Source organism: Dermacentor variabilis, chromosome 4 (assembly GCF_050947875.1).
Source record: "Dermacentor variabilis isolate Ectoservices chromosome 4, ASM5094787v1, whole genome shotgun sequence".
NCBI lineage: Eukaryota > Metazoa > Arthropoda > Arachnida > Ixodida > Ixodidae > Dermacentor > Dermacentor variabilis.
In genome coordinates, this window is record NC_134571.1 from 122,424,133 (window position 1) to 122,451,224 (window position 27,092).

At 45.9% G+C, this 27,092-nt stretch overlaps 1 protein-coding gene across 2 annotated transcripts in view; it reads right to left on the minus strand.

Moving 5' to 3' along the window:
- Positions 1–894: 894 nt before the first annotated feature.
- LOC142579701 (DNA damage-regulated autophagy modulator protein 1-like) overlaps positions 895–27,092 on the minus strand; it is an 80,135-nt gene continuing 53,937 nt past the window's right edge. For both annotated transcript variants that reach the window (XM_075690181.1, XM_075690182.1), the window contains exons 5-7: positions 25,828–26,002; positions 13,004–13,068; positions 895–2,182 (exon numbers count right to left, since the gene is read on the minus strand). In XM_075690181.1, coding sequence (XP_075546296.1) covers positions 1,961–2,182; positions 13,004–13,068; positions 25,828–26,002 — 462 coding nt within the window. In that variant the 3' untranslated portion in view covers positions 895–1,960. The remainder of the gene's footprint in view (positions 2,183–13,003; positions 13,069–25,827; positions 26,003–27,092) is intronic.

A 27,092-nucleotide genomic window follows, 5' to 3' on the forward strand; every position in this document is an offset into this window, starting at 1 on the left:
TGCTGCTTAGTGCAGCTTGCCGTGCGTCATCTGCTGCATCGCGTCGCAGCAAGGCCCGAAAAACCATGCTGCCGAAGCAGCATGGTTCTTCGCAGCAAGTAATTTAAAAGACAAAAAAAAAACAATTACTTACGCGGTCACTGTTCTGACCTAAAAGTTTTTCCTCGGCCGTTGCTTTGTTGAATTTCTCCGTGTGCCGCCGATAATATCTTTCAAAACCGTGTGATGGGTGCAAATGACATACCTGCAGGCCCACCGCCTCTGCATTCACGGTATTGTTTAAAAATGTCAAATTCTATTTAACGACCTCAAGTACATTTGTAGCGCGAACCGTACTAAATTGGCAGTTTGGGTTACTCCAGAGTATCTTTGCAGCTAATGCTTCTCTTCATTTTTATATGTTCACTGGCGTATGGCTGACGTTTATTTATATTTTCGTTCCTGCTGTACGAGTTACTACTTTACCGATCTAGAATACCTAATATGATAACTACACCTCTATTACAACACCCTATAGGCATTGTGAGCATGTGTAAGAAATAAATAAAATTGAGAAATGTATCCCTCTTTCGCTCACCCACTCGAGTACGATATTGGTAAATGTAAAGCAGGAAAAGCCAAAACGACCTGTACAACGTAAAAAAGTCCATTACAATTACTTTCCTTTTTTCACTGATTCGCATGGTGTTGCCCATGAGTCATAAGGATGACTGCTGGCGGTGTCTTAGTGACTGTGGCATCAGCTTCGAAATATGCCCCAACATCTAAATAGAAATCATAGCGCGTGCCATAGAGAAACACAGATGGCGCGACAAGTATACTCGTGCTAATTATTGTCTGGTTGGTGTTAAGGCTAGCATGTCAAGAAATGTCATCACGAGGAAGAAGCTTCAGTCTCACGCACCATAGAGGCATTCAATTTTTACTGTAACACTCGCTTGGAAAAACGAAGTCAACAGTTTAATGAATAACAACAACAAAATAACAATACTGCATTTCCCGCCTTTATCACAGTACGTCAATATGGCTCCGCGTAAACAAACATCATCATTAGAGCTATAGCTCGACTACTCTAGGCACAAACCCAGAAAAACGGCTGGTTCTGTAAATCTGACCTTCAAGTTCAGCCAAGGTGAAACTGGAACGCGCCGAGAGCGCCGACAGCGCCGAGCGGCTTATGCGTGCTTTACCGTTAATCCCATCTCGTGCGCCATCGAGGCACTCTACCTGCAACTAATACCTGCAACGCTACTCGCACGCTTACCACACCAACCTCCTGAGACGCCTTCAGTGCAACCCTAAACAATTCCATCGCTTTCAATGCGTTGCCTTCGGGTAAAACTGACAATATTTTTTCCGTCACTTCTGGTTGGCAGTGCAGAACAGTTAGTGAAATTGAATCAATTATCGAAATAAGTGCCGTTGAGCTTCGTCACGGCGGATGGGTCCAGATTCGCAAAGCCTCCGAAAATTTTCCGTCGATAGAAGTGTCTTCTAAAAAGATATGTTCATGCTGCAAGAATAAATATGACAAATCAGTTTTCTTTTTGTGTGTGTGCGTGTGCTTTGAATCATATGACGAACAATGGATAACATATAAAATAATGTGTTCCTAAAATGCACTCTGTCATCTCAACGCCACTGAGGATCTGGCGTGCTCACAAGGACGAAGAGGGTTGAAGCGTTATATTGTAGAACACTAAGTTCGACACGCTAGCGCCAAGATAAACATCTCGGAAATGTTTCGAAACCGTGCGAAACCAACACAGACGTTCAGACACACTCCACCCATGAGCCATTGCAGATGTCACAATTGGCGAACGTTTCACCCCACTCCGTTTCCGTACTAAAGGATAGTTTATCACCACGTTGGCGCTTCGCTGAATGCTGCGTTCGTGAACTATCGAGCGCAGAGTGCAGATGGCCAGCGTGCTGACTAGATGCAAAAGCGAGCGCTCGTTCACTTCTGCGACGTCGGCGACTCTTCCTTGAGACTCGTTTCACCGAGGCTCTCAGCTGGCGTCTTCAGCTGCGCGCGGCTCGAGAGGGGCTCCGCGATGTACTCCAGGTTGAGTCTCAGCTTGAACTTTCGGAACTCGGCAGCAAACGACACGGTGAACGCCATGAAAGTGAGGACGACCACCCACTCCGAAATCGTGCTGACTACAATGCCGTCAGGATACTGAAAGGAAAACAGCGAGAATGTCAGATTCCGGCACCACGAAGACGAGTACAATATTCAAGGCCTCTCTCTGGCAAGGCAATGTTCAGATACAGATTGAGAATGCCGTTGGGCTCGTACCACGTGACGAGAACAGCAATGAGCTTACGAGATTATTTACGACAAGCAATACTTTGTGTAGATGAACGCCACGTTTTGCTGTCGTTTGTGTACATGCGCGCGTTTCTCTCGCGTTAGTCAGTTTCTTAGATCAGCTAGGTCCAGCTGCTCTTTTGCTAAAAAAAAAACACCACGCACCGTCTACACTATGTATACCCAACCTGAAAAGTTTGACGAATGCGACATCTGCGGAAAAATAAAGAATACTTGACGGAAAACCCGAACAGGGCTGCAGACTTAGCGTGCAATCTGCACCCTCATGCACATCTGCCTATGCCATGGATCTGCTAACTACCTGGTGCATGGCAGACAAATAAGCATTTCTGCGTCGTAGGTTTCGTATTAAATAAATAAACGCAGTTTGATATGGGACAATATGCGGTGAAAATGGACCACCGAAGAAAAAAAGCTAGTACAGCGAGAGGCTGGTTATTATTAAGCAGGAGAAGAATCAGCGTACACACACACACACAGACACACACACACACACACACACACACACACACACACGCACACACACACACACACACACACACACACACACACACACACACACACACACACACACACACACGCAAACGCACGCGCACGCACACGCACACACGCACGCACACACGCACACGCACACGCACACGCACACACACACGCACGCACACACGCACACGCACACACACACGCACGCACACACGCACACACACACACACAAAGCAATGCAAGAACAATGACAATATAAATTATACTATAATAAAACTAACATAGCGTCAGCAGTTGCAACATTTACAAAAACAAAAGTCTTCGATTACATCCCCAAAAATAAGATGTTGCCTACTAGTTCTTGGCAATAATCCATCGACTGTGTCCCTTTCGCAGTGCTCCCGGTTCTTCTTTAATGGCTTTCATTGCGAAAGCTATGGCTCAGCGGTGTGGTGCCCACAATGCTCGGTCCACCGAAAGTCACCGTGGCGCGCAGTTAAAAAAAAAAATTAATTATGGGGTTTTACGTGCCCCAACAACGATCACGCCGTAGTGGGGGGACTGCGGTATAATGGGGTTAGCATTACCCCCATCGTCTTTAGCAGACGATGGTTGGCTATAGTACGACAGCGGTACTTCCGGAAGTACGTAATTGCTATCAAAATTCCAAGCGCATATTTTCGCTTACTTCAGCTTGTTTGTTAAATGCGTCAATAAATATACACAGTAATGCTAGGGAGAGGCGCATTGATGCTTGCACCCTTCTTGATTGACGTCAGCTATTTGCCAATAGCAACCGCATATGGGAATCTGATATATGATAAAATGCGGCAGTGCTACAAGAGTGAGGAGAAGGCTTCTGCTGAAAAGAAAGCGCTTGAGAAAAATGCGAATTAGCGCTCCGCTTGCGACGTCCATGTACCACGGACGACAGCGAAATTTGCCTGAGATATTCACAGCAGCATATGCTAATCGGGGACTGTTTCTTTTCTTCTTTTTTTTTACCAAGCCCGAGTGATGGTTCAGGTCTCCATTAAAGTCCGTGCGTTGGAAAAATGAACTGAACCCTAAAGGTGGACTTATAATGGTCTTCGTAAATTTAACACCTTGCCGCGTAATTAGCCAGATAGTACATTTAAACACATTTCTGTAACGACAGCGATGTACCTCTGAGAGATACTTCACAGGACGAGCCCCGTGTTAAGAGGAACCTTTAGCTCGACGGCTCCTATTTAAATACGTGGGAAACCATAAATCGTTTTTCACGGCACAAACTGCCCCAAATTTGATAGGGTTTGTTGCATTTAAAAGGAAAAAGTTAAAATCTAGTGACTGTTGGAAGCGGATTTTTTATTTATGACGTTGACTTTTTTATAAAAATTGGCAAATATGGCTAATTTTCAGAAAACGAAACTATCAAGTTTACAACTCTAACTCAGCAATGAAAAATGATATCGCAATTCTGTAAACTGCATCTAACAGCGCATCCAAAGCGGACACATTTGATGCATTACACATGTTTCTTGAGTACACCAAAAATACCTGAGCAGCACTTTTGAAAAAAACTTCGTAAACATTGTAACAAAGTCACGTAAGACATACATTAATATATCATTAAGTTTGTTCTGTATAAATGTACTGATGGATGCCATTCACAGAACGGCGATATCTGTTTTTGATGCACAGGGACGACATTGTAAGCTTCGGGTTTCTTTCTTTTTGTACACATAATTATGTAAAGCCACTTGTAAAACATCAGTCATAAATCGAAGTTCCGCTTTTAACAGTTTCTATAATTTAATATTTTCTCTCAAATGCCGCAAGTTTCCTTAAAACGGTTCCAGGGGTTATCTCAGAAGCATTTCTGCCTTTTACATGTATTTTAATAGGCGGTGTCGGAGTGTCGGCCGAGCTAAAGCTTCCTCTTAAGAGTTGGTAAGGTACTTGACATATGGTTTCTTCTTTGTTTTTCAATTTTTATTTGACGGATATCGCGACATCCCCTGTTTAACTATACACCACTCTTAATCTCGTTCCACTCCGGTTTCAGATTGAAAATTTGTTGCAAATATTTTCCACCTATATTGTAGACCTAAATGGTATGTCCCAGGTAGCACACAAAGTCTTGAAAACGTCGTATTAAGGGATTCAACGTCTGAAAAGGATTATTGACCAAAATCGACGCATCAAAGACGTTCCAAACAAGATAGCTTAAAAACGAGGGGTGAATACGTTTTGATAACGTTGGAAGCCAGACAACTTAAAAACGAGGGGTGAATACGTTTTGCAAACGACTCAAAACGCCACGCCACGGCGCGTCAGCCTCTTTAGCGGCTTCTACAATATTCAACAACCCATCAATGCGATCCAACCTTGCGCAAGGTGGCGATACCGTCGTCAAATCATGTGACCAAGGTGGCCACGTGATTCGTGATGCCGGGCAGCCGGTCGAGCCGGGGCATAGTCGCGTCGTCATGGCGTCGTCACGTCACCGCACTCGCATTGCGCTGTGGTGTGTTTGCGGCTGTTCTGAACGTGCTGCCGCTGCCCTTTGCTATGTAAGTGTTGCAGTGTTTTGCTGTCAAGAAAACGATATTCTGTGATCAGTTTGGGTTGTGCGATATGTTTGTGTGGTTTTAATTTGGAAATCAGTAGTGTTTTCAATTGTTATTTGATCAAGGCGGCCACGTTATTCGTGAAGCCGGGCATAGTTACGTTATCGCACTCGCATGGCACTATGGTCTGTTTGCGACTGTTCTGAATGTGCTGCCGCTGCCCTTTGTCATGTAAGTGTTGCAGTGCTTTGCTGTCAAGAAAACGACATTCTGTGATTAGTTTGGGTTGTGCGATCTGTTGGAGCCGGGCATAATAACGTTATCGCACTTGCATTGCGCTGTGGTATGATAGCGGCTGTTCTGAATGTGCTGCCGCTGTCCTTTGTCATGCAAGTGTTGCAGGGTTTTGCCGTCAAGAAAACGACGTTCTGTGATTAGTTTGGGTTGTGCGATCTGTTTGTGTAGATTAATTTGGAAATCAGTAGTGTTTTCAATTGGAGGGCGCGGAGTGGAGGGCACTAATCAGCTCTTCAAGTTCACTGTCATGTTATGTGAGGCGCCTTTTCACTGACGCTGTAATTAAGGCGTTAAGGGCAGTATAAGGACGAAAGTTAGAGGGACGAAATCGTGCCTGTGTGTCCCTAGCGTCGGGGTCGGCCGCTATGCGTGATCCTAACAAGAAAGCATTTTGCAGAATGCGAAGAAAGGCGGCAAAATTTCTGTCTGTGCGCACCTTGCCGATCTCCGCAATAGAGCCATCATCGTGGTATTTTAGTCTCCCGTATAGCAAGAGTGTTGCAGACAAGGGAACTGGTTCAAACAGACTTTTTTTTAATGATTCACTACTAGTGCGGTGTCCCAAAAGGTGAGGTCAAGTGCTCACCCTATTTTCTTCCCTCGCGCTACAGCGCACTGACAGAATTTTGCGTGCACGATACCGTGCTTTCATCGTTTGCGCTTCAGGTTCTCGATTGTGTTTTCGCCCCCTTTACCCACGTGATGGGTATTTCATGGTATTACCGTGTACCACATGTGTCCATATATTGTGTCCAATATATGAAACGGCCAAATTCGATTTTATTTGACGCCTCAAATGGTAGTAATGTATTGAGTCCCTTGTAGCTTTGTGCTTGTTATCAATTTTACTATTTGGCGAATGGATACAGCATGTACGCTGCATAACTCGCTTGTGCATACTGCATACGTGAGTCGAGTATGCCCTTGGTATAAAATAACTTGTATGCTTTAGGTAGTACGATTGTTTGCAGTTTGGGAAATGTGTCGGAATGTACGCTGTGCGCCCTTCGCGCTTTACGGCGGCCTGCCGAGTTCGTGCGGGTGCCATGTGTGCGCATGGAGTTCGCGAAGCGCTCTCGCAGTTCTTTTAAATATATATATACATGTGTTCTGTTCGCGCGCTTCGCACAACAGGGCATGTCGCAGTTCTTTGTCCTTGTGCAACACATTTTCCTAGCGTACGTCTGTGCATTATTTGGTACCGGGGCTCTTTTAGCCGCTATCCAGTCCGTTACAAATCGAATTTCTCGGTCGTGATGGCTCCTCTGCGCAAGCTACGAGAGTGAGCCAGTCGCATCGATAATTTCGATCCGGATCGGGCTTGATCGCGATCGAGAGTGGTCGTGTGACACCGGTTTTACACATGGCTCCCACATAGGGAACACTTTAAGTTCAATGCTACTGAGTGAAGAGCAAGTGCATATATATGCCAGTGGTGGTATGTGGGCAAGTCTTTCTGGTGAAGCCAATACTTGTGCATTCAAAACATTTCAATTACCAGCGTAGTGCATCAATGTGTCTACTTCGACAAAATAGAGCACCAGTGCAGATATCTGAACATACCTGTCCAGGGCAGCAAGTGTGTCTAGATTGAAACCACTACCAGCATGTGCGGCAGTTCTATTTCCAGCAGCGGGACTGCACAATAATCAGTAGGGTGCTCTCAAGCTGTTTATCTATGAAGCTCTGCCTGGACTGTGTGCCAAATATTTTTGGACGTGAAAGTGGGGGTGAATTCGTAAATATCAGTGGAACTGTGCCTGGACTTTGTGGCAAATGTTTTTGGATGTGAAAGTGTGAGTGAACTGGCAAAGAATTTGCTCTGGGCTACATGTGTTAAACGTTTTTCTCATTCAGAGTGCTTTTTTTTACTTTAGGGGACTGGAGATGTGCGCAAAGTGGGACATGTCAGGTTGCTAATTATTGTATTTGCTGGCTTGCAAATTATTCGTTGCAACTTTGTTTTTGCCAGAGAGGTACAACTTTGCCTCTTGTAAAGGGCTTTTTAGATAAAACACTTACTATTTATTATGACCATTGCTTCCTTTGTTACACAAATGCAGCTTCCAGTGCATTCCAGTTTATTTCCATGTTTATGTAAGTTTCTAATATGAGGCTTGCATATTCATTTCTCACGTTCTGGAGTGGCAAGATGCAGCATTACTGTCTCATCGTTCGCTGTACTACAGTAGTGTTCACTTAATTGTTACACTGAATCCCCCGTTTAAGTATTCTGTACTAATTTCACTTGATTGCTTTTTTGTTGTATGGTTATTTTTTTCTCGCCATTACCTTCTTTGATATATCCTAAAGGCAGTATTTCCAATTTTGCATTGTTCCCATTTTTTTGTATTTCTGTCACAGGATTGTTTTATGATGGTATGCGGTGGTATTTCTTTTTGTGCTCTTTTCAAGCTTCTAGATGATTGGTAACATTGCTTGGAGGCAGTTACCATCCAATGCATACTCTTGCATTTTTCAGTCTACTTCTTCCATTCGCTCCGATGTCACTTCTGCATAACTCTAGTCCATCTAATAGCACGCGCACTTTACTATGATAAATTAGACACTTTAGTACACTCCAGGTTTTTCTGTTAATTTTTGTATGTGTACTTGGAATTTTGTTTATGTGCTAGTGAATGTTCACTTTCGAGTTCATTACGAATCCTTTCTGCGACTTTTGTCATTGTTGATGTACTTTTATTTCTATTTGCATTTCTCACACAGTTTGTTCGAACCTTGCATAAGCATTACATTTTAATAAAGTGTTCTTGCTTTGTCACAATGTTCTCATTTCATGAACTCTTGGCATGAAGGGCTTGGTCTGGCCACCTGCCAAGAGGTGGCCATTTGTTCTTTGCAGGATGTCATTCCCATTGTGGTTGTAAGCATCGTAGCTTACTAAAGGCGGTATTAAGGATTTATTATTCCTAACAGGCTCATTTTCGTGCGACTTGGTAGACGATGCGCCGGCCATGCGGGGAACAGTGCTTGGCACTGCGCCATGGCTCTTACAGTCAACACGGACGCTTCTACTCATCTGGGGCGCGATTGGAGATCGTTGTTCGAAACACCCGATCAGTTTCACCTAACGCAATTGGCCTAGGCCGTGCCAACGGGTGCGGCTGACGACATCTGCGCGGCATAGGCCAGTCGCGTGAGGTGAAACTAAACGCGTGTTTTGAACAACGATGTCTGATCGCCCCCGTCACCCGCGAAAATTAGCTTCAGATGATCGTAAACCTTTCAAGACCGCTTCTAGACCAGCTTTTTGATAACGTCCTAAAAACGTTTAGAAATTGGTTACGAATAGTTTTGGCAAAGGGATTACTTGTGTCTTTCCCAATCCTATTTCTAGACCAGCTTTTCGAATACGTCTTGCAGACCTGTTCTAGATCGTCTCAAGAAAGCAATTAAGCCGGACATTAGCAGAGATATTCGACGTTTTCCCGCCGAAGTTCTCTCATTCGTGTCTTCTTTAACCCGTTTTTATCGTCTTGGATAAACGCTACGAAAACGTTACGTATCTCTTTTGTGCTACCTGGGGTGGTATAGTGTCCCGTATATTTAGACATGGCTCCAGGTACAGGTGTGTGAAACAATGAATAGGTACAGGTATGTGGCGCTGTGTTTCAGATAACAGTGGCTGTGTTACTTGCCACATATTTATTATGTCTACTTAAAGTGTAAACAAATCATTCAAAATACATAGAACGACGTTCCATAGGTTCTGTGATCTTATGTAGAACCGTGTTGTATTTATGTGAGTGGAAAATATTTGCAAAATGTTTGCCGTTATATAGTAGACTAATAGAGATGATGAGTCTTATCGCACGATGATATTTCCAGGTAGCCCCGATAGACAAATCCATATTGACACAGACTTCTTTCTCTCGAAACAGAACGCGAACTTTTATGTTTGCTAGAAATGTTTGTTGCTTAGTATGTACTAATGTTACCAGCATCCCAGAGACCAATTTTCAACGCAATTACCATATCGAGGCATTTCTTAAAGCATGTTTACCAATAAGTTACACAAGCACACCGCAACGGGAACCGTATCATTTCTGTCGAATTCATTGTTTATAGCGGGCTTGAATATCGCAAAGGAACACCGTGGCTACGATAAACGCTGCATGGAAGGTTCCTGTTAAGTTTTGAAACCCGAAGCCTGGCGCAACGTATACACTTAAATCTGAGAGCATGATCCAGCTACATTCCGCCGACACCGGAATGCGTCCTCCGCGGCCGAATCGAACCCGCGACCTCGGTGCTCAGCAGCTGATTGCCGTAGCCACTAAGTCACCGCGGTGGGTCGGTTCGTTGGATTGCACTTGGTTTCGACCACCTTTGAGAGTGTTGTTTCGTGAGCGCTTTTATACAAAGAAATTCATGCGGAAACCTTCACTAGATAAGGCCAGGTAAAGCTTTCCAGTGGAGTGTGGACTAATCTTGAATGCTAAAAAGCTTTTGCGCCAAAACAACACACACAAGCAAGACGACGACACCACGGGCGTTCGTGGTGCCCATGGTGTCGTCGTCTTTCTTGCGTGTGTTGTTTTGGCGCAAAATCTTTTTAGTATGCAAGATCATCAACGAGCCCAGCAGTTAACTCTTCTTAACTAATGTTGAAGTTTTAAAAAACGGCGCCTACATCGTTCGAGCGTGTACAGAGCGATTCGAGGCAACAACGTGGCGCCACCGCGGGAGGAAACGTAAAACGAAGTCGTGTTGGACACGGCATCCGAGATCTGGTGACGCGTTGGTGTTTCCCGCGAAGGCCGTTAGGGTGTCATTATTTCTGTGGAGTTGAACATCTCGGAGGCCTCGCGAAAGTGCTGAGGCACTTTATCTGACCGCGGTGAGAACATTAAATTTGCGGTTCGTGGCCGGATAATGTTCTATCAGGTTAAGGTCTTAACGCATCGCATTTCCTAACTTATTTTGTGAACGAAAATACCCGTTAAGCATGGCAAACTGCGTTATTTTTTCTCTGTGAGTACGGAACACCGAGGCAAACGCAAGACGCAGATCGGTGTGGTGCGCCCAGCTGCTCTACTGTGCGCCGTTTTACAAATCTCATCCCAGTTCCCAGATCACATTGTGCACTGCATTCACAAATAAATGTTGCGTTGTCTGTCGACTGCAAATTGTGACGTAGAATGCGCTGAATTTCAGACGAAGGCTAATATTTGATGCAGTTGTTATACGCGCTGCGGTGATGATTGTTAAAATGCTCCCGTTGATATGCATGGATGGTAATTTGTTTTGCGTTGAAGAGAAGGCTACGCACTTAAAGAAATCGGCCTAAGTATTATATTTTACATAATCAACTCTTGATTCCCTTTTAATATTGAGAGATGTGGAGCACGAAGTCGCGTGTTGGATCTCCCCGCAGCTGCCGCATGCCGATGTGGGCGGAGCGGAAAAGAGCCCGTTGTGCACTGTGCATTGGGAGCAGGTTAAAGAACTCCGCGTGGTGCGCTTCGCGACCGGTGCGTTTATTTCTACAGTTGTGAGCAATATGAATGTGAATGCAGAACTTATTTTTAAGTAACGATTTCCGGTGATGGAGTAGATTGGAACCTTGCATGTGAATGTATACATATTAGCAGCGTTCTCGTTCAGGATTTATCATTGCGGAAGAATTTTGCGTTCGGAACATTTCTTGGGTCGTTACCGCTTCTTGAAATCGAAAATCGGCGAGTGCTTTCTTTCACACCATGCATGAATCACTAAGGTTAATGCTAAGTGCGGATATAAGCTTCGCAGATGCATCGCAATCCTCTTTGCAAAAAAATCAGGGCGTCAGCGCCACAGACAGATCAGCATTGGTAAAGCACACAGAGAATAAGATAACTGCATAGTGACCTCCAGTGCAGCTTCCCGGTCCAGGAATGCCTTGACCTAAGACTTAGGGAATTATTTATATACAGGGAGCAAAATGATTAGCCACGGCGGTCTGCTTGTACGGTGTCGCGATTTTGCTCTGAATGATTGCGAGGGGGGGGGGGGGGGGGTATGCTTGTTTGGTGTTTTGGGCGATGCCATAGCGCGTACGTTTCGTGAACTTAGCGATTGGCACGGTAGTACTCGCATCAACGGTATACGTTTGCTGTCGAAGAGTATTCTACGATTTTGCTTCGTGTTATCCTTACTTCGCTCTTGCCTAGCAACTGCCAGTCTCTTGGTTTGCTCAGCTAGTGGAGCGGCCGTCACTGGGCGGCGGAAGTTCAAGTCAACTTCATTTCTCCAGCAGCAAAGCTGGAAGGCGTTTAGTGGTACACGCTGCTTTAGGCAGCTTGACGAAGCCCCTGAAAAACCCCTACAACGGCTTTGTACAACAGTACGTTAGAAAAAAAAGACGTCTACAGCAAAAGGATTAAAAACATAGATACGTAGTTGTATATTCAACGACAAAATAGAAAGAACCTTATATAAATAAAGATGACACGCAACACGTGTTTGCTTCCCGGACGAGGACAATAATTATTTCTTCAACTACATAGACCGGGTTTTGCGTTTTTGTAGAAGCCGCGCAACGTATAGGTGAATGCCTGTTGCTTTTTGTTAACTTCCTCTGATGTTGTGCTGCAAAGAGGTGGTTTGAAGCACTTCATTCTGGTATTCTGCGGTTAGCGCGAAGGCAGAACTGTGACTACTTGGAAGGAAACTTGATGAAATTGTTCAGCCTTATTTAACCCTTACCAATACACTTCACTTAAGCCATTAAGAATTGACCCTGGTGAAAATGTGTACACCCCTGGGGATTCCTTCTTCACGCGTGCATATGCTGGTACAGGAAATGGCGGTTTAGGGAAAAAAACTAACATTCGTTAAAGCAGTTTTTTTTTCCATGGTACCATTGTTACTTCTGACATAACTCGCTGGTTGCGTTGCTGCTCAAATTTTCTGCGGGCAACGTGATTGTGATTCATGCCACACGTCCTGTCAAACCTACCATAGATTTAAATGCTTACTTATTTCACTGTTATGCAGAGATAGCAGGCAGGAAGGTGCACCTATTGGAAATTCCCAGATCCTGCCAGATTTCAACGGAAGGCGCTTAAGAATTTATACGGTGTCAATAGACTCTTATTGGAGAAATCATGGTACTGCAGTTCTCATTAACATGTTTTACTTATAGAAAAGCGCACAGATTAGACAATGAAAAGCTCCCTCCCTTTCTTTATTTTTTGCGGGAGATTGTCACGATGCATAGGCCCTTAGTACACATATTTAAAGGGACACATTGGTCAGCCATCAAAGAGACTGAAAAAGCTAGTAGAAATTAGTAGAAATACTGTTTCCGTCAAGACAATGTGGAAATACTCACCATTCGGGGACTATTTGGAAGCGGTCCCAAATGCTCCGCTTGGCTTATCGGGCAGTAGCTGATAGCTGAAAGTACAGAAAAGAAAACCGTAAACGAACATTGACTCGTGAGGCCGAAGTTGGAGAGAGAGAGAGAGAGAGAAAGAGGAAAGGCCGGGAGATTAGCCAGATGCGAATTTCCGGTTTGCTGCTCGGCTCAAGGTCAAATTAGCAGTTAAATCAGTAGTAGACGTAGTAAACTGTACAAAAGTGTAATTGGCTAGCACTATTTAACTCTTAACAATTTCGTTCCATTCCTTATAGACCGCAAACGAATACTGTTGCAACGGACCAAGCACAGAGCTGCCACTCAGCGTGGTGAACCACTTGCGAAAAGAAGTATCGTATAAATTTTCCTCTGAGGGCACATCTCTGTCGCATGACAAGTGAATGCTCATTACAAGCGCGCACCCGTAGATCATGCTAGCATAGTCATTGGCATAAAATACATTTATGCCAAAAAATAAAGAGACGGCCATAGGGAAGGGTATGGCTTTTTAACCATTTGCTGACCCTATCTGTTTTGTCATGGCTTGCTATTCTGACATGAATCTGCTGAGACCCGACGAGTTGCAGTCAAACCATGACTTTAATTCAGTTGATCTTTGATGCCTTCAGCACCACTCCGTGACCTTCTTAGTTAGCGCGGTGTATATGCCCGCGCATGTCAATATTTCGTAACTTCGAGTCACCCATGCCATCTCCCCCCGATCAGCGTAGCACCGTCTAATACCGTTGGAACGGAAACTTTGCTGGCATATTCCCACAGGCGGGTTTGCCACGGCGATTGCCTTGTCCCAGGTCCGCCTTGATGTGCGCACTTCGTTTCAAAACACATCACACCGAGAGCCAAGTGCGACTTGCAGATTACTCCTGGCGTAGCAGCACCGGGAGCAGCCAGCTTGGCGACGTGGCGTTCTCTGTCAAAACACGTGCGGTTCGCGCGACGACAGTGACCTCGTCGCTGATGTACGCAATTGACACACAGCCACCTACTCTGTGCGCTGCTGCCTATACTCCAGAGGGGCGTTTGCAAACAGGGTCACATCTTCCGGCCCTGGCCATAACTTGTCTCTCTCACGACCGTCACAACGCCAAGCAGGGGCGATTTGTCTAGCGCCCTCAAACGCATATTTACATAGGAATCCACGGGACTTAAGAGGGTCAAGTGAAAGGAAAGCTACTGTGGTGCGGAGGACATAGCTCGACCGAAGGCACACGTGTTTTATTTTTCTTCATACATTCAGCGAGGTTGAAATTTCGTCTCGTGAATTCGCCAGAGCGAGATTAACTTCACCGGGAGTTCACGCATGGCTGATGCACGTGCAGCCTCATGTACGTAATATGAGATAAGCCACGAATTACGTACCAGTGGCGCGCATAAGAAATGCGCTTCATGGAGAGAGAGAGAGAGAGAGAGAGAGAGAGAGAGAGAGAGAGAGAGAGAGAGGAACCGAGATGTACGTCGCATGCGCGTGGGGTGTCAGCTGAGGTCAAAACTGAAGCAAGACCAGCGGCTCTGTAGCCGTTGTGGTGCATGAGTCTGCATATCTCCATCGACCGCTTTTACTGCGAAATCGCGCTCCGGTCACAAATACAGGCGAAAGGTATGGTGTGCTTGCTAAAATATGACCACTTTCCAACAGAGACAAATAAAAAGAAGTGGTTGCTTAAAGGAACTGAGTATTGACCGAATTAACCAACAGGCACAGCGAGGTGACAGCCGGTAAGCAAGCTTCTCATTACTCTAATTCAACAAACGCATTGCGTCAACCTTGGAGAGATGGCCATGTCGCTTTATTACACCTCGCATGAGACCGTGTGCCATTGTGCACCATCTGTAAAAGTGTGTAAAACAGGTCCGTGCGGCAATGTGTAATGTACGTCAGCAAGACAAGTGCGACGTCCCTGTGGGAGGTATACCGTCCGATGACATCTTATTGTGATAGAAATTATATGGAGCATGCGCGGGTCACGCGCCTGTGGTCACTGTGGTTGCAGGTTCTCCAGAGACGCGGAGCGCGTTTGGCTGCAAACGCGAGGTTGCCAAGTGGACGGACGCACACTCATGCCCTGCTCACTCGACTCTACAGGGGAGCCAGGGTAGCGCTCAGCTTTCCACTGCTGGCATAACCACAGTGCGCACTACCATTCCTGCAAGGGTATTCTGTAACAGTCCACCTAGTGGACTGTCCATTTCGGCCACTGCTGATGTGCTGATTGGATGGAGCTGTTCGAGCGGAGACGAGCGGCCCCAGCCAATCATCGGCAGTCGAAATGGGCAGTCCACTAGGTGAACCCTTACATATTACCCTCCCCCCCTCCCTGCCGACCAGCTATGCGCGTACTCCTTACCGTGGTGCGCAAGTGGTCCGAGCGGAAAGGACAGCACGCTTCATGCTATAAAACATTGGCGGTTTTAAAGGCGGAGCTGTTCTTGGTTGACCCTGTGCCGTCGTGCTGCTTGGCGTCACGCTAGTCACGTGACCTGGGAGCGAGAGGGGCGAGAGGTAGACACACAGCTGCGCCGCGCCAAGATGGGCGGGCGTCAAGCAGACAGCTGCGCCGCGCCGAGAAGGGGACGAGTGAGTCAGTCAGCCAATGAGCGTTTGCGAAAAGTAGGTCAGTGAGAGGCTCGGTGGGGTATAAACAAAACAAGTCAGTTCTAGCTCCGCATTGCGAAGATTGCAAATGCGAAGATTGCTTATACTCCCTGGGAAGAAGCTGCCCGACGTGAGCGCCAGCGAGAGCTTGCGCGGGAACGGTCCCGGCGTCGCATGCTACGGAAGAGTTCCCGTTGTAGTTGTCGGGCATTTCAACATCAACATATTAAGGGAGAACCGGATTGTACAGTACATGCGTGCGAAGTTTGGATTAACATGTTTTAGCAATGCGTGGCGCAAGCAGCCAACTACGATTAGGAGCCCCTGCGTTGACTTGGCCTAAGCGAACGTGACTGACCTGCAGCCAATAGGTGCGCCGTTCGCTGCATACCAAAGGGATCACAAAGCCGTGCTCATGAGATGTAAGCGGCGACAACGTCATCAGAAGCCCACGCAACATCCGACAACACAAGCTGCACTGGCGAGGAAAGACCAAGCACGCAAACGGTTCGCCCCATTAACGAATGTGGTACAGCGCAAACTTAAAAAGCTACAGCCAGTGTTCTACTCCGTGAAAGCGCAAAGACTAGCTCCGCTGTTCCAACAGTTTTCACAGAGTGCAACTGGCCGTAATTGTACAGCGAAATCTGTATATGACTAAACTTCCATAGTTTTTTCGGCGTCTGGCAACAGAAACGGGCTTAGCGATTTCTTACAAACCCATACGGGTGCAGTGCGGCGGCGCAGATGTCAAAATGCGGAACAGTATATAGCACTTGCCGCGAACAATAGCGTGACATCCAGGTTATCGCAGTATATAGGCAGGAGAGGTATCGGCGCTAAAAACAGCTGCGTTATTGGTGGGGCGGACACGTATAGTTCGTACACCCGAAGAACATCATGCGTGCGAGGAGCGCCGGAGGGAATTGCAACAAGAATCTTAACGGCGCCGGCGCGAAACGACCACCGACGAAGAACGTTTCCGCGACGCTGAACGAAAACTACAATCGCGAGCCCGGGCAACTCCGATCGAGCAACGACACCAGACTTGCAACGCAAAAAAAAAAATGACAACCATTCCACTCTGTGAAAATAGAATGGCAGCGAAAGCCCTTTGCTTTTCGTTTGAGAGCTTTGACTGTCGTCAGCTTTTGCTGCCATTCCATCTTTACAGAGTGGAATGGTCGTCATCTTTTTCTTCACTCTCATCTCGTGCAACGTTGAGCTTCCACGCCAGTGGCGGTGCTCCTGATCACTTGGGCGTTGTTCTAATCGCGTGCACGGCGTTCTTTTTAAGCATGACATCTACTTTTAGCTCCCAATGGCAGTGACATTCAAGTGACCTTGAGCCAAACGCCCGAGCCGTTATCTGGGCATCGTTGCTGTCAAGGAAACTTATTCACCCGTAGGCACGCTTACAACTGTGGTATGAACATAAAGTACAATATAATGTATAGCACATGTAATACATCATAATTGATATAAACAAAACAGATCAGCAAATGAAATAATGAATGGTGTCTGCTTGACACTGGCTTTGTCACACACAACAACAAAACATCATCGCAGCGTCCACGCAAAAGCATCATTGTCAGCCTAGAGTTTATGAAAGACACCTGGGGCACATACAGATACATAGTCTCAAGTCAGGGAACCAGAATTTGAGCATTATTCTGACTGCAGAAAGACTGCGATCGGGAGACGGTTAGTCATGCCGTAGACCAGCGGCGAAGAAACTCGGCTTCACCGAGTTTGAACAACTGTTCTTCAAGATGACCCCATACTATGACCGTAGCTTTCACATTCTGGGGTACAGTGCTCTATTTGACTGCTGAGATCGTTCTCTAATGTTTCGGAAGCACCACAAAACGTAGCGAGCGCTGTAGTAGACGAGACTTGCAAACCGATCTTGGCGCTGTAGTGGCCGCACGATGGATATTCCAAACGTTTTTGCAACTAGCTTGCAGAAGGTGCATGCTACAACGCACTCCATTACTACATGCGCGTTGGTCTCTGTTTGTGGGCAATGCATGTATTTATCATTCGCTACCATATGCCAGCGTTCAAGCCTGTCTCTTGAGGGTAGAAGGACGCACTGATATTGCCAATGAAAATCTTTCACTTGAGAGGGCCAATCAGGTTAAAGCATGGCTTTCCATATTTGTGTAGTAGCTGTCCATCGAGGTGCACCTGTTTCACACGTTTCACAAAGCCTGGAAACTGGTGTCGCACGCCACTTTATAATTCTTAGTTGTGCAAGCTGGCTTTGCAAGCTTGCAGCCGCCGCATACTGCAGTGCTGGCGTTACAGCTGTCGGAAGCGAGTTGTCCGTACTCTGCGGCATAAGCGTTCGGCGGTAATGGCCGAGCCAATAAAGGAGCAGTGGCCTGCTTGGGTAGTCATCATCATCAAGTAGATCACATGTATTTTTAGTGCACAGCAGCCTACCAAATGTAACTATGCATGGCAAGCTCGATCCTCCGCTAGATTTCGGCAGACGCAAAAACTGCGGCGCTACGAATTGCGATTTGTTCAGCTAGAACCATGAGAAAATAAGTGAGTTTACTACGCGTACTGTTGGTGACGGGGGGAGAGCTACCTTGCAGCAAACCAAAGTTTGCTGCACAATACGTTCTTAAAAAAGAAAGCCTTTTCTGCCACCGGTAGCGGCAACGCAGTCACTGCTTCCGACTGTTCTTTAATGGAGCTGACAATGTCCTGCCACGTGTGAGGTGAAACACCACTTGTACAAAATTTGATGCCTAGTATTTGCATATGATCGGTTTGTTTAATGTCTCCTGGTAGTGTTATCTCAGCACGGCGTAAATTTAATGCCTCACATTTCCTCACATTTATTTTGCCCCTGACATTGAAGCATATCGATTATAAATACGAAATACATCTACAAGACTGTCCCCATCCGGTCAAAACAAAGTGATGGCATCCGCATACGCTGACACTTTTATGCACCGTGTTCCCAGCATATGAAGACCTCTTACGAGCGGGTTCTCGCTAAAACGCCTTAACGGATAAATCGCAAGCACAAACAATATGAGTGACAAAGAACAGCCCTATCGCACTGCCCTTGTCACATCAAATGTAGGTGTCAAAATGCTCAAATGTTGCTCCCGAATACAGCATCCGCAGGATGTCTACTGCGAGAACAAAAGGAGATCAACCGGGCAACCAGTCAAAACTTACGAAAATGCTCTCTGGCATCCAACCCTTTGTACAGGGCAACATTACATACGCTAGTTACTGCCAAAACAAGTTACAGAAATATTGCTTCCGAGTTCTTCCCAATGGTTGTTCACAATGCCACTCAAGCTGTAACTTCTAGTACGCTGAATTTTTTTTGTTATTTCCAACAACCACGTTCAAAAGGCAGACACAGTGCACCATACACGTGATTGTCGCCTTTTGCCGCTGAACGCTGAACGCCAGCGGTCGGCGAGTTCCGCGGCGCGGGTCTTCCCTCGCCTCGAGAGATGGCGCCACGCTACGTGGCACCTCCTTTAGGCACTTCTACCCTCCGCGGTGGCTTAAGGGTTCTGGTGCTGTGCTTCTAAGCACGAGGTCGCGGGATCAAATCCCTGCCGCGGCGGCCGCATTTCGATGGACGCGAAATGCAAAAACGCTCGTGTCTCGTGCATAGGGAGCACGTTAAGGATCCCCTGGTGGTCAAAATTATACCGCGGTCCCCCAATTCGACGTGCTTCATAATCAAATCGTGTTTCTGGCACGTGAAACCCCAGAATTCAATTCATTCTTCTTCTGGCTGGGCAGTGGCACTCTGTCTCCCTGGCGTCTTCAGCTGCCTGTTGTGCGGCCTTCAGCCGGTTTTCTTCTTCTAGCTGGACAGCATTCATATAAGCCAGTGCATAGTATGGCTTGGTGAGATGCCGTGTGGCGTGGTGGGGTGTGCTGTTCCAAACATGCGCTGCATCCACTTAAGATTGTTGTTAATATCATCTCCAAACAATCTGCTTTGCCGGTTGCCATTTCATGCTCACATGTACTCTCGATTACAGGAGAGCCAGCAATTTTTCTGCTGTGCAGCAGCAGTTGACTCGCATGCCACGTCGCGCCAACCTGTCGGCCTCGCTTATTGTTAACACGTCATTCAGGGAGCTTCAGCCGCAACTCTAAACCTTGTTATCACTTTCAATGCATCAACCTTCGGGAGAAACTGTCCATGTGAAAGCCTTATATGCCCTATGAAGCGCAACAGCCGGCGTTATCCGATGATAACAAAACCCAGGTGGCGAAGTGTTGACGTCACGTTCCCGGCGCCGGACCTGCGGCGGCTGGCACTGCGAAATCCCACGGTGAAGTAAAGCCAATGAAGGTGAATTAATCAAGGAGGATTAAAGTGTATTAATGTCGATAGAGGTTGATTAGGATGGATTAAGGTGAAATAAAGTAGAGTTTTAATGTGATAACTTAGATAAATGCTCATGCTTTCGTCATCAAATCACGTAAGCATACCTAAGTGACTGTCATCTTTTTTTTTTCGCACGACCATGAGACCCTATGGTAAGGCAAAGCTTTGTAAGTGAAGCCACCTGGACTTTGCTAGCCGTAACTGCCACTGATAATGTGTTACCGAATAGCTCTTACACAGGAAAACACACTATAACGAATATGCTTATACATGCGCAAAGCGAGCTGTAATAACCCTACAGACGTGTAGATGGCCAGCTTTGTCGCCTACAGAATTACGAAAAAACGATACCTAATATCGTTACTGGAACAAGCCTACCCCTTTAAGCGCATAATTTCGTTATTAAAGCGAAGCTCTTTATGCTTTCCTTTCCGCGATCTGACGCAAATGCTTAGTCTGCTTCTTGCCGAGTGAGCTGGGCCAGTCGTGGAGACAGCGCCCTAGTAAACTGGATTGATCCAGAAGATTGCGTCATGAAAAGTGGGCCGATCCCTGAAACAATCTAACTTGCGGGTCACGCTGTTGTAGTTTCCGCGTCTTGCTGACTTTCCAGGCATGATGCGTAATCGCTATGCCGCAGAAGGCACTGCACAAGCTGACCGGTTTCATAATGTTCTATTAAACCCACCGTGGTTGCTTAGTGGCTATGGTGTTGGGCGGCTAAACACGAGGTTGCGGGATCGAATCCCGGCCACGGCGGCCGCATTTCGATGGGGACGAAATGCGAAAACACCCGTGTACTTAGATTTAGGCGCACGTTAAAGAACCCCAGGCGGTCCAAATTTCTGGTGCCCCCACTACGGCATGCCTCATAAGAAAGTCGTTTTAGCACGCAAAACCTCATGATATATATTTTTTAACATTCTGTTAACTTCTTCAAGGCTGCGTCGTTTCTCGTAGGTTTCAATACGCGCGTTGGACCTGAGCAATTATTTGGATGGCACTCAGTTCGGCACTACGGATAAGAACTCTACCATGCGAGGTGACCGGGGCAATAGACAGTTTGGAGGAAAACGTGGAGTTGCAAGGCTTTCTAGGGTGTTGTCGAGGCATGTATCCGGAATGAACACGAATATTCCAGACATATCATCGTCATACTGCCACATGGCCCGCTTACACCTTCTGGGATTTGCCCTGTTTTAAATATGGTTCTTTCCCTAGCGACACTGAACCTTCATACGGCGCGGCCTTGCAGCCCAAGTGCTGCTTTGCATAACTCCGGAGCAACACTTTTGGCCTTATGGTCTACGTGACCAAGGCTAGACTAGGATCACGCGCATTATCGCAGATGGCGGTAGCACGTGCATGGGCATTACGCACGCTTTCAAAGAACTTCTTGCAAAATAAAAAAAAAGAGAAAACGCCGCAGATATAGTGAGGCGAAGCGAGCTCTTTTCTCAGAAGGAGAAGGTTCGGGGGGAGTCACAATCCTACTACGCGGCGTCGTACACGGCAGTCGGCAGGTGCAATTCGTCAAAAGCGCGACAGCCAAGGGCGGGCTCACGTCTCCCGGGGTGACCTTGCGCGCGCCGAGATGGATGCCGCAGATGAGAAGCGTCAACTCGCGTCGCTGGCGCTAACGCGAGAAAGCACAATGGGACGAAGCCAGTGAAGCTCGCGACGTGGGAAACGCAGAACGCGGAAGGAGTCCTTGGTTAGCGCACGCTTCGTCCGTGTACGCTCTCCGTTTGCGTAACCTGCCATAACCAGCGGCTTCGCAACTGGAAGCGAGCGCCTGATCTCTATTGTTTTCTCTAGGTTAAGAGGCTAACTAACAGTCGTGCCTCCAAATGGTGCCCGGTGCCTTACAGCAAGCCTAAAGAAAAAAAAAAAAGAAGCCGCACAGGTGCGTTACCGCGGTGGAGGTCGTGGCAGACTGCAGCTTGCGAATAGCTGCGAAGTACTTAAGCAGGTTGAACCATGCAAGCATAACTCGCATTTGCCCACGAAGGGGTAAATGTGCTAACATTAAAAAATATATACTTTTTCACCCATTTGTTGAGGTTTTAACTGTAATGCCATGGAAGTTTTCACAGTGAAAACATTGGAGGAAGCTTTCCTAGACGCTTCACGTATCCACACGGGCCCTTCCCTTCATCTTCGAGTGAACATAAAGGCCACCTTGCCTTGGAGCATAGCATCTGCTTGCCCTAAAATGCCTGTGCCTTTGCTTTTTTTTTTCTTTTTTCTTGTCTAGTCCCTGCGGTCGAACTTTGCTCAGATGTCGTTTAAATATACAGCAACTAGAGCAAATAGAGCCTTTCCAAAACAAAGCATTTGTTGTTCTGCACTGATATTTCATTGAGTTGACAGTACAATTAAGTTCGCAGCTATTCCTTATTGTGTGACTTTTGAAATGTATGGCCTCTGTAATGTACCAACAGAGAAAGTAGAATGAGCCGGCATGCTTGAAAACTGGCACGCTTGCAGGACAAGACCCCAGGACGAAACCACAGAACCTAAGCAGAAACTCGTGTGCGCAGAACCTATTGGAGATATTCATCCGCAAATGTATTACTGTATACGAAGTAACGGACTACCGGAACCACTCATTGCAGTAACAACGCTGGTAGCCACATTATTTGAGTTTTTTGAGCTGCTTGGTTGTAATAACAGGAAATTCATAAAAGGACTGCATGTGATTGATCATGTTGCTACCGTCACTTTACAACAGCAGTTAAGTATGATATTGTACGTCATTGCGATAATAGCTTCGTGGCTTCTCCAGCTAAACTCGCCGCCAAGAGATGGCGCTGCAAGCCTGGTTGCCTCCGCCAACGTCTTCAAAAATGTGATGTACCTCAAAGGGTAATACGTTTACGAACAGACTTAATCTCCTTTATAAACGCGAAACGTAGCTCTGTGCAGTTTTTTTTTTCCGTGACACAAGATTGAAACAAATAAAACTCGGCTTGCCCAGCCTTTTCTACTTTGCTTCCTGTGCTGGAAACTACATTTCGCGTAACTGAAACGACTTTACCATTATCCTATATCGCTTCCAGAATCAAGATTAAAAAGAAAACTGTCGAGCAGCACGCAACTACGCGCCAGTCGTATATTGTTGAGGCAGCGGTCTCGCGCAGAAGAAAAAACAGAAAACATCTTTTTTGTTTTTTTACATTGCCGGAAAGATACACGGCTCATTTCCATTCCACTAGAAACGTAATGACACAGTTGCAGATATGACAATCGTTTTCTATGCAAAATGATTTAGTAGATATCAAAGAATGAAAGGCGTACAACTGTTCGTTTTTAATCCCTATGGCGAATTATGCGGCAGCTACTCAAAATTCCGACTTTTTCCCATATGTTTTATAACAACAAGCACTGATAAAATTATGGTCTACAATCGTGTTTGAAACAAATTGGTTTTACTTCCCTGCCAAATATGAGTCGGTACAGCAGGCCTTGGAGGCTAGTCAGTATGTTTACAAATTTACCTGAAAGTCATGCACTGTATATGAAAACTGCAGGAAAACTATTCGATCCTTTGCGCTCACCTTTCAACTCGTATTCGATTAAGCGACATTAATGTTTCATTAGCATGAAGTTCGATTACGTGAAGTAGGTCAAACCAAGACAATGAATACGCACGAACGTAGAGACTTAAAATGATCAACAATCGCTCAACAAACCTCAGACTCAAGGTAAAGTTTCCACAAAGAGACTTTCCAACTTTCTCTGATGAAAACAAGTCCATCTTTGAAAAGGCGCTCAAAACGAGGCACAAGGCAAGGAAGGGACTCCAGACACATGCTCCGATGACCACTGAGCGTTCACTAAAACACACACAAAAAAAGGCAATGTACCAAACAAACATACAAGGACAGTGCGCAGCAGCCAGCCGGACATCCCACTTACTCCCTCAACCTTGCACGCTAGATAAAATATGGTGAAAATAACCAATATAAGTTTAATCTTCAGATAGCGAACAGTTTAATTTCACTATTACGAGCGGAAGTCAAAAAGTCAAACGACTTTTGACAAAAGGTACATTTATTCTTATAATAGAAAACTGAAACAAACATCATTTTTTTAAATAACCTCCCTGCACTTCAATGCACTTTACCCAACGTATCATAAGTTTTTTGATTCCGTCGGAAAAAAAAAGTTTTTGGGTTGCACCTGCAACCAATTTTCATCGCATCAATGACTTCTGCGTTGGTTGCAAATCTTCTTTCCCTGAGTGTTTCCTTCAGTGGTCCAAACATACAAAAATTGCTTGGAGCAAAGTATGGACTGTATGGTGGGCGTTCCAGTAATTCGAATCCCAACTCCTTTATTGTTTCGGCCTTCCGTTTGGCAGAATGTGGCCGAGCGTTATCTTGCTGCAGGATGACACCTTTTCGCAGTTTTCCACGACGTTTGGATCTGACTGCAGATTTCAGTTTAGTTCGTAACGCATCACAATAGTTTTCACTGTTCGCAGTTTCGCCTCTTGGGGTGAGATCAACTGCTACCACACTTTTCATGTCCCAGATTAGCGTTAGCAAAATCTTACTAGCGGATGGTTCACGTTTCAATTTCTTAACTTCTGGTGATAATGAGTGTTTCCAAACCATGCTCGCAGCCTTACATTCCTGTTCTTGATGATGTACCCAAGTTTAATCTACAGTAGCAATATGCTGTAAAAATCCATCTTCCTCGTGACGATAACGGGCCATATGTTTACGAGAGATGCCCAAACTCTGTGCTTTATGCTGTGCTGACAAGTCTTTCGGGACCCACCTTGCAGACGTTTTCCGAAAATTTAGCCTGTTGTGTAAGATGGAATACGCTGAACTATGATGGATATGTGAAATATTGGCGATTTCGACCCCTGCGATTCGTCAGTTTTCCATCAAGATACCCTCAATGACTTTCGAATTGTCCTCAGTCATTGCGTCGATGCCTCGCCCGATCTTTCCTCGTTACATAAAGAAGTTCTTCGCTATTTGAAACGCTCTATACATACGTAGATCTTGCTCCGCGATAAACAGGTGTCACGATACTGCAATTGCGTTCGACGAATAATTTCCGCCGACTTAACACCTTCCACAAACAAAAAGCGAATCACTGCCCTCATTTCCTCCTTGGTGCAGATCGACAATGGAGCTGCCATGTCTAACGGTCTGTTACGCTCAACGACAAACGCGTGAATATGAGTGACACGTTCCATAGAAGTGTTGCAGCCGACACTAATTCAGCCCTGTCTACTAGCAGTGTTACCGAACCCCAGTGATAGAAATTGCAAAAGTCTCTTTACTTCTTGACTTCCCCTCGTATATGGCACTACGCAGATGCGACTTACCCACAGAAAATTGCGCATCTGGCATGTCGCTGATGATAGTGAGCTTAAGATGCTATACTAACGTGGAGATTCAATACATATTTTTGTTTTGGCGGTATTTCATCCTTAACGTGTAAAGCAGATGGATTGAGTGGGATTCCTGGTTAGCGCTAGCTCACTGCCTGTACCTTTCTTTTGTATGCGCTAGCGTGCTTTTTTTTTTAGGAAACGCTCAGTTGTCAGTGCATGTGTCCTCTGTCCTGTATCCCTTCTCTGTCTTGTTCCTAGTTCCAAGCACCTTTTCAAAGACGAACCAGTTCCAACTCGCCGAGTTTGCTACTGTTATCGAAGACACGTCGCCTTGTCGAAACGTTAGCTCCGGACAGGACGCTACCCTCGTTCGACTCATTTTAATCACGTGAAGCCGGTCATGTCAGATGCATTTAAATGCGACCGCATATAGTTCTTACTCATCACTCCGGAAACGACTCCAACGATGGCAATAAGGCACCGCGCGTAGAAGGAGGTCTTCCAGGCGCCGTAGTCGAGGAAGTAGTTGCACAGGGCGAGGATCCACATGAGGCTGATGCCACTGGCGAACATGCCCACGGCCCCGATTATGTGTGGCACGAAGATGGGAAGCAGCTGCACCAGGAGGGTAGAGACAAGCAGAAGAGAGAGATATCAACTTAAAGGAATACTAAGGAACGACACTAAGGTTTTTAGTCTCGTGAAGTACTTTTTTTTTACATACTCGGTGGTGATAATGCTCGTCAGCAAAAGGTTTGTTATTAAAACCGGAAACGAGATAAACGCATTCTCTTGAATTTCAAGCCAGAAGGACAGCCCCGGTGCGTTGTAATGGCGTCACGGTTTTCATATTATTTTGACATGTTCGGACCATTTTCAGTAGGAAAATGCTTTCGGAATTCGCTAGGCAGTACATTTGTTCGTAATTACGATGCAATCGTTGTTTATTATAATGTTGTTAATCATTACCGAGGAGGCGCTGTTGAAGTACTTCAACCTGGGGAAGGGCTATCGTGGCAGTTTGGGACTTTCGTGGCTTACCATGATTCATGGTAAGATTGACGTTTCTTTCCCCCCGGAACTATCATTTACCAGTGTAGCTTAACTGAGTGTTTCTGGTGCTAGCGTAAGGGTTGTTGTTTCAAGGCATAACAGAACAGCATTCAGTAATGGGTCCGCTTGGGCTAGATTACTAGCAATATTGAAAGTACAGTTGTAACTCGATTTAACGAAGTGACGACCACGCTCGAATTATTTCGTTAAATCGGGAAGTTCAAAAAATCGAGTAAGAAAATTTTCAGTCTTTCGAAATCTAAACTTGTAGCGTAGCGACACGCAAAAGCTACCGCGGCATTTATTTGCCGCTAATCCAGCCATCTGTCGCATAAACCACGAAGTAACGAAAGCAACCACCGCCGCCCATACCTAGATGGTGTTGAGTCCGCTGTTCCGCGCATGGGTGACTCGTGCAGCCTCGTCAAAGTAAAGCTATGGCCATGACCACGGCGCGTAGATGTTTTAACGCGATAGCTTTAGAGCGCACGCTCGAAGGAAAACCCGTCTGTGCCAAAATTAGAAAGAAATCACCGCTTTTTTTACTCATTTATTTCAGGAAAAACATTGGTAAATTGAATTCGGACAAGTTAGCTTCGTTGATTCGGGTTGACGACAACATCGAACCCTACGGGCACCTCCCGGGGAATGG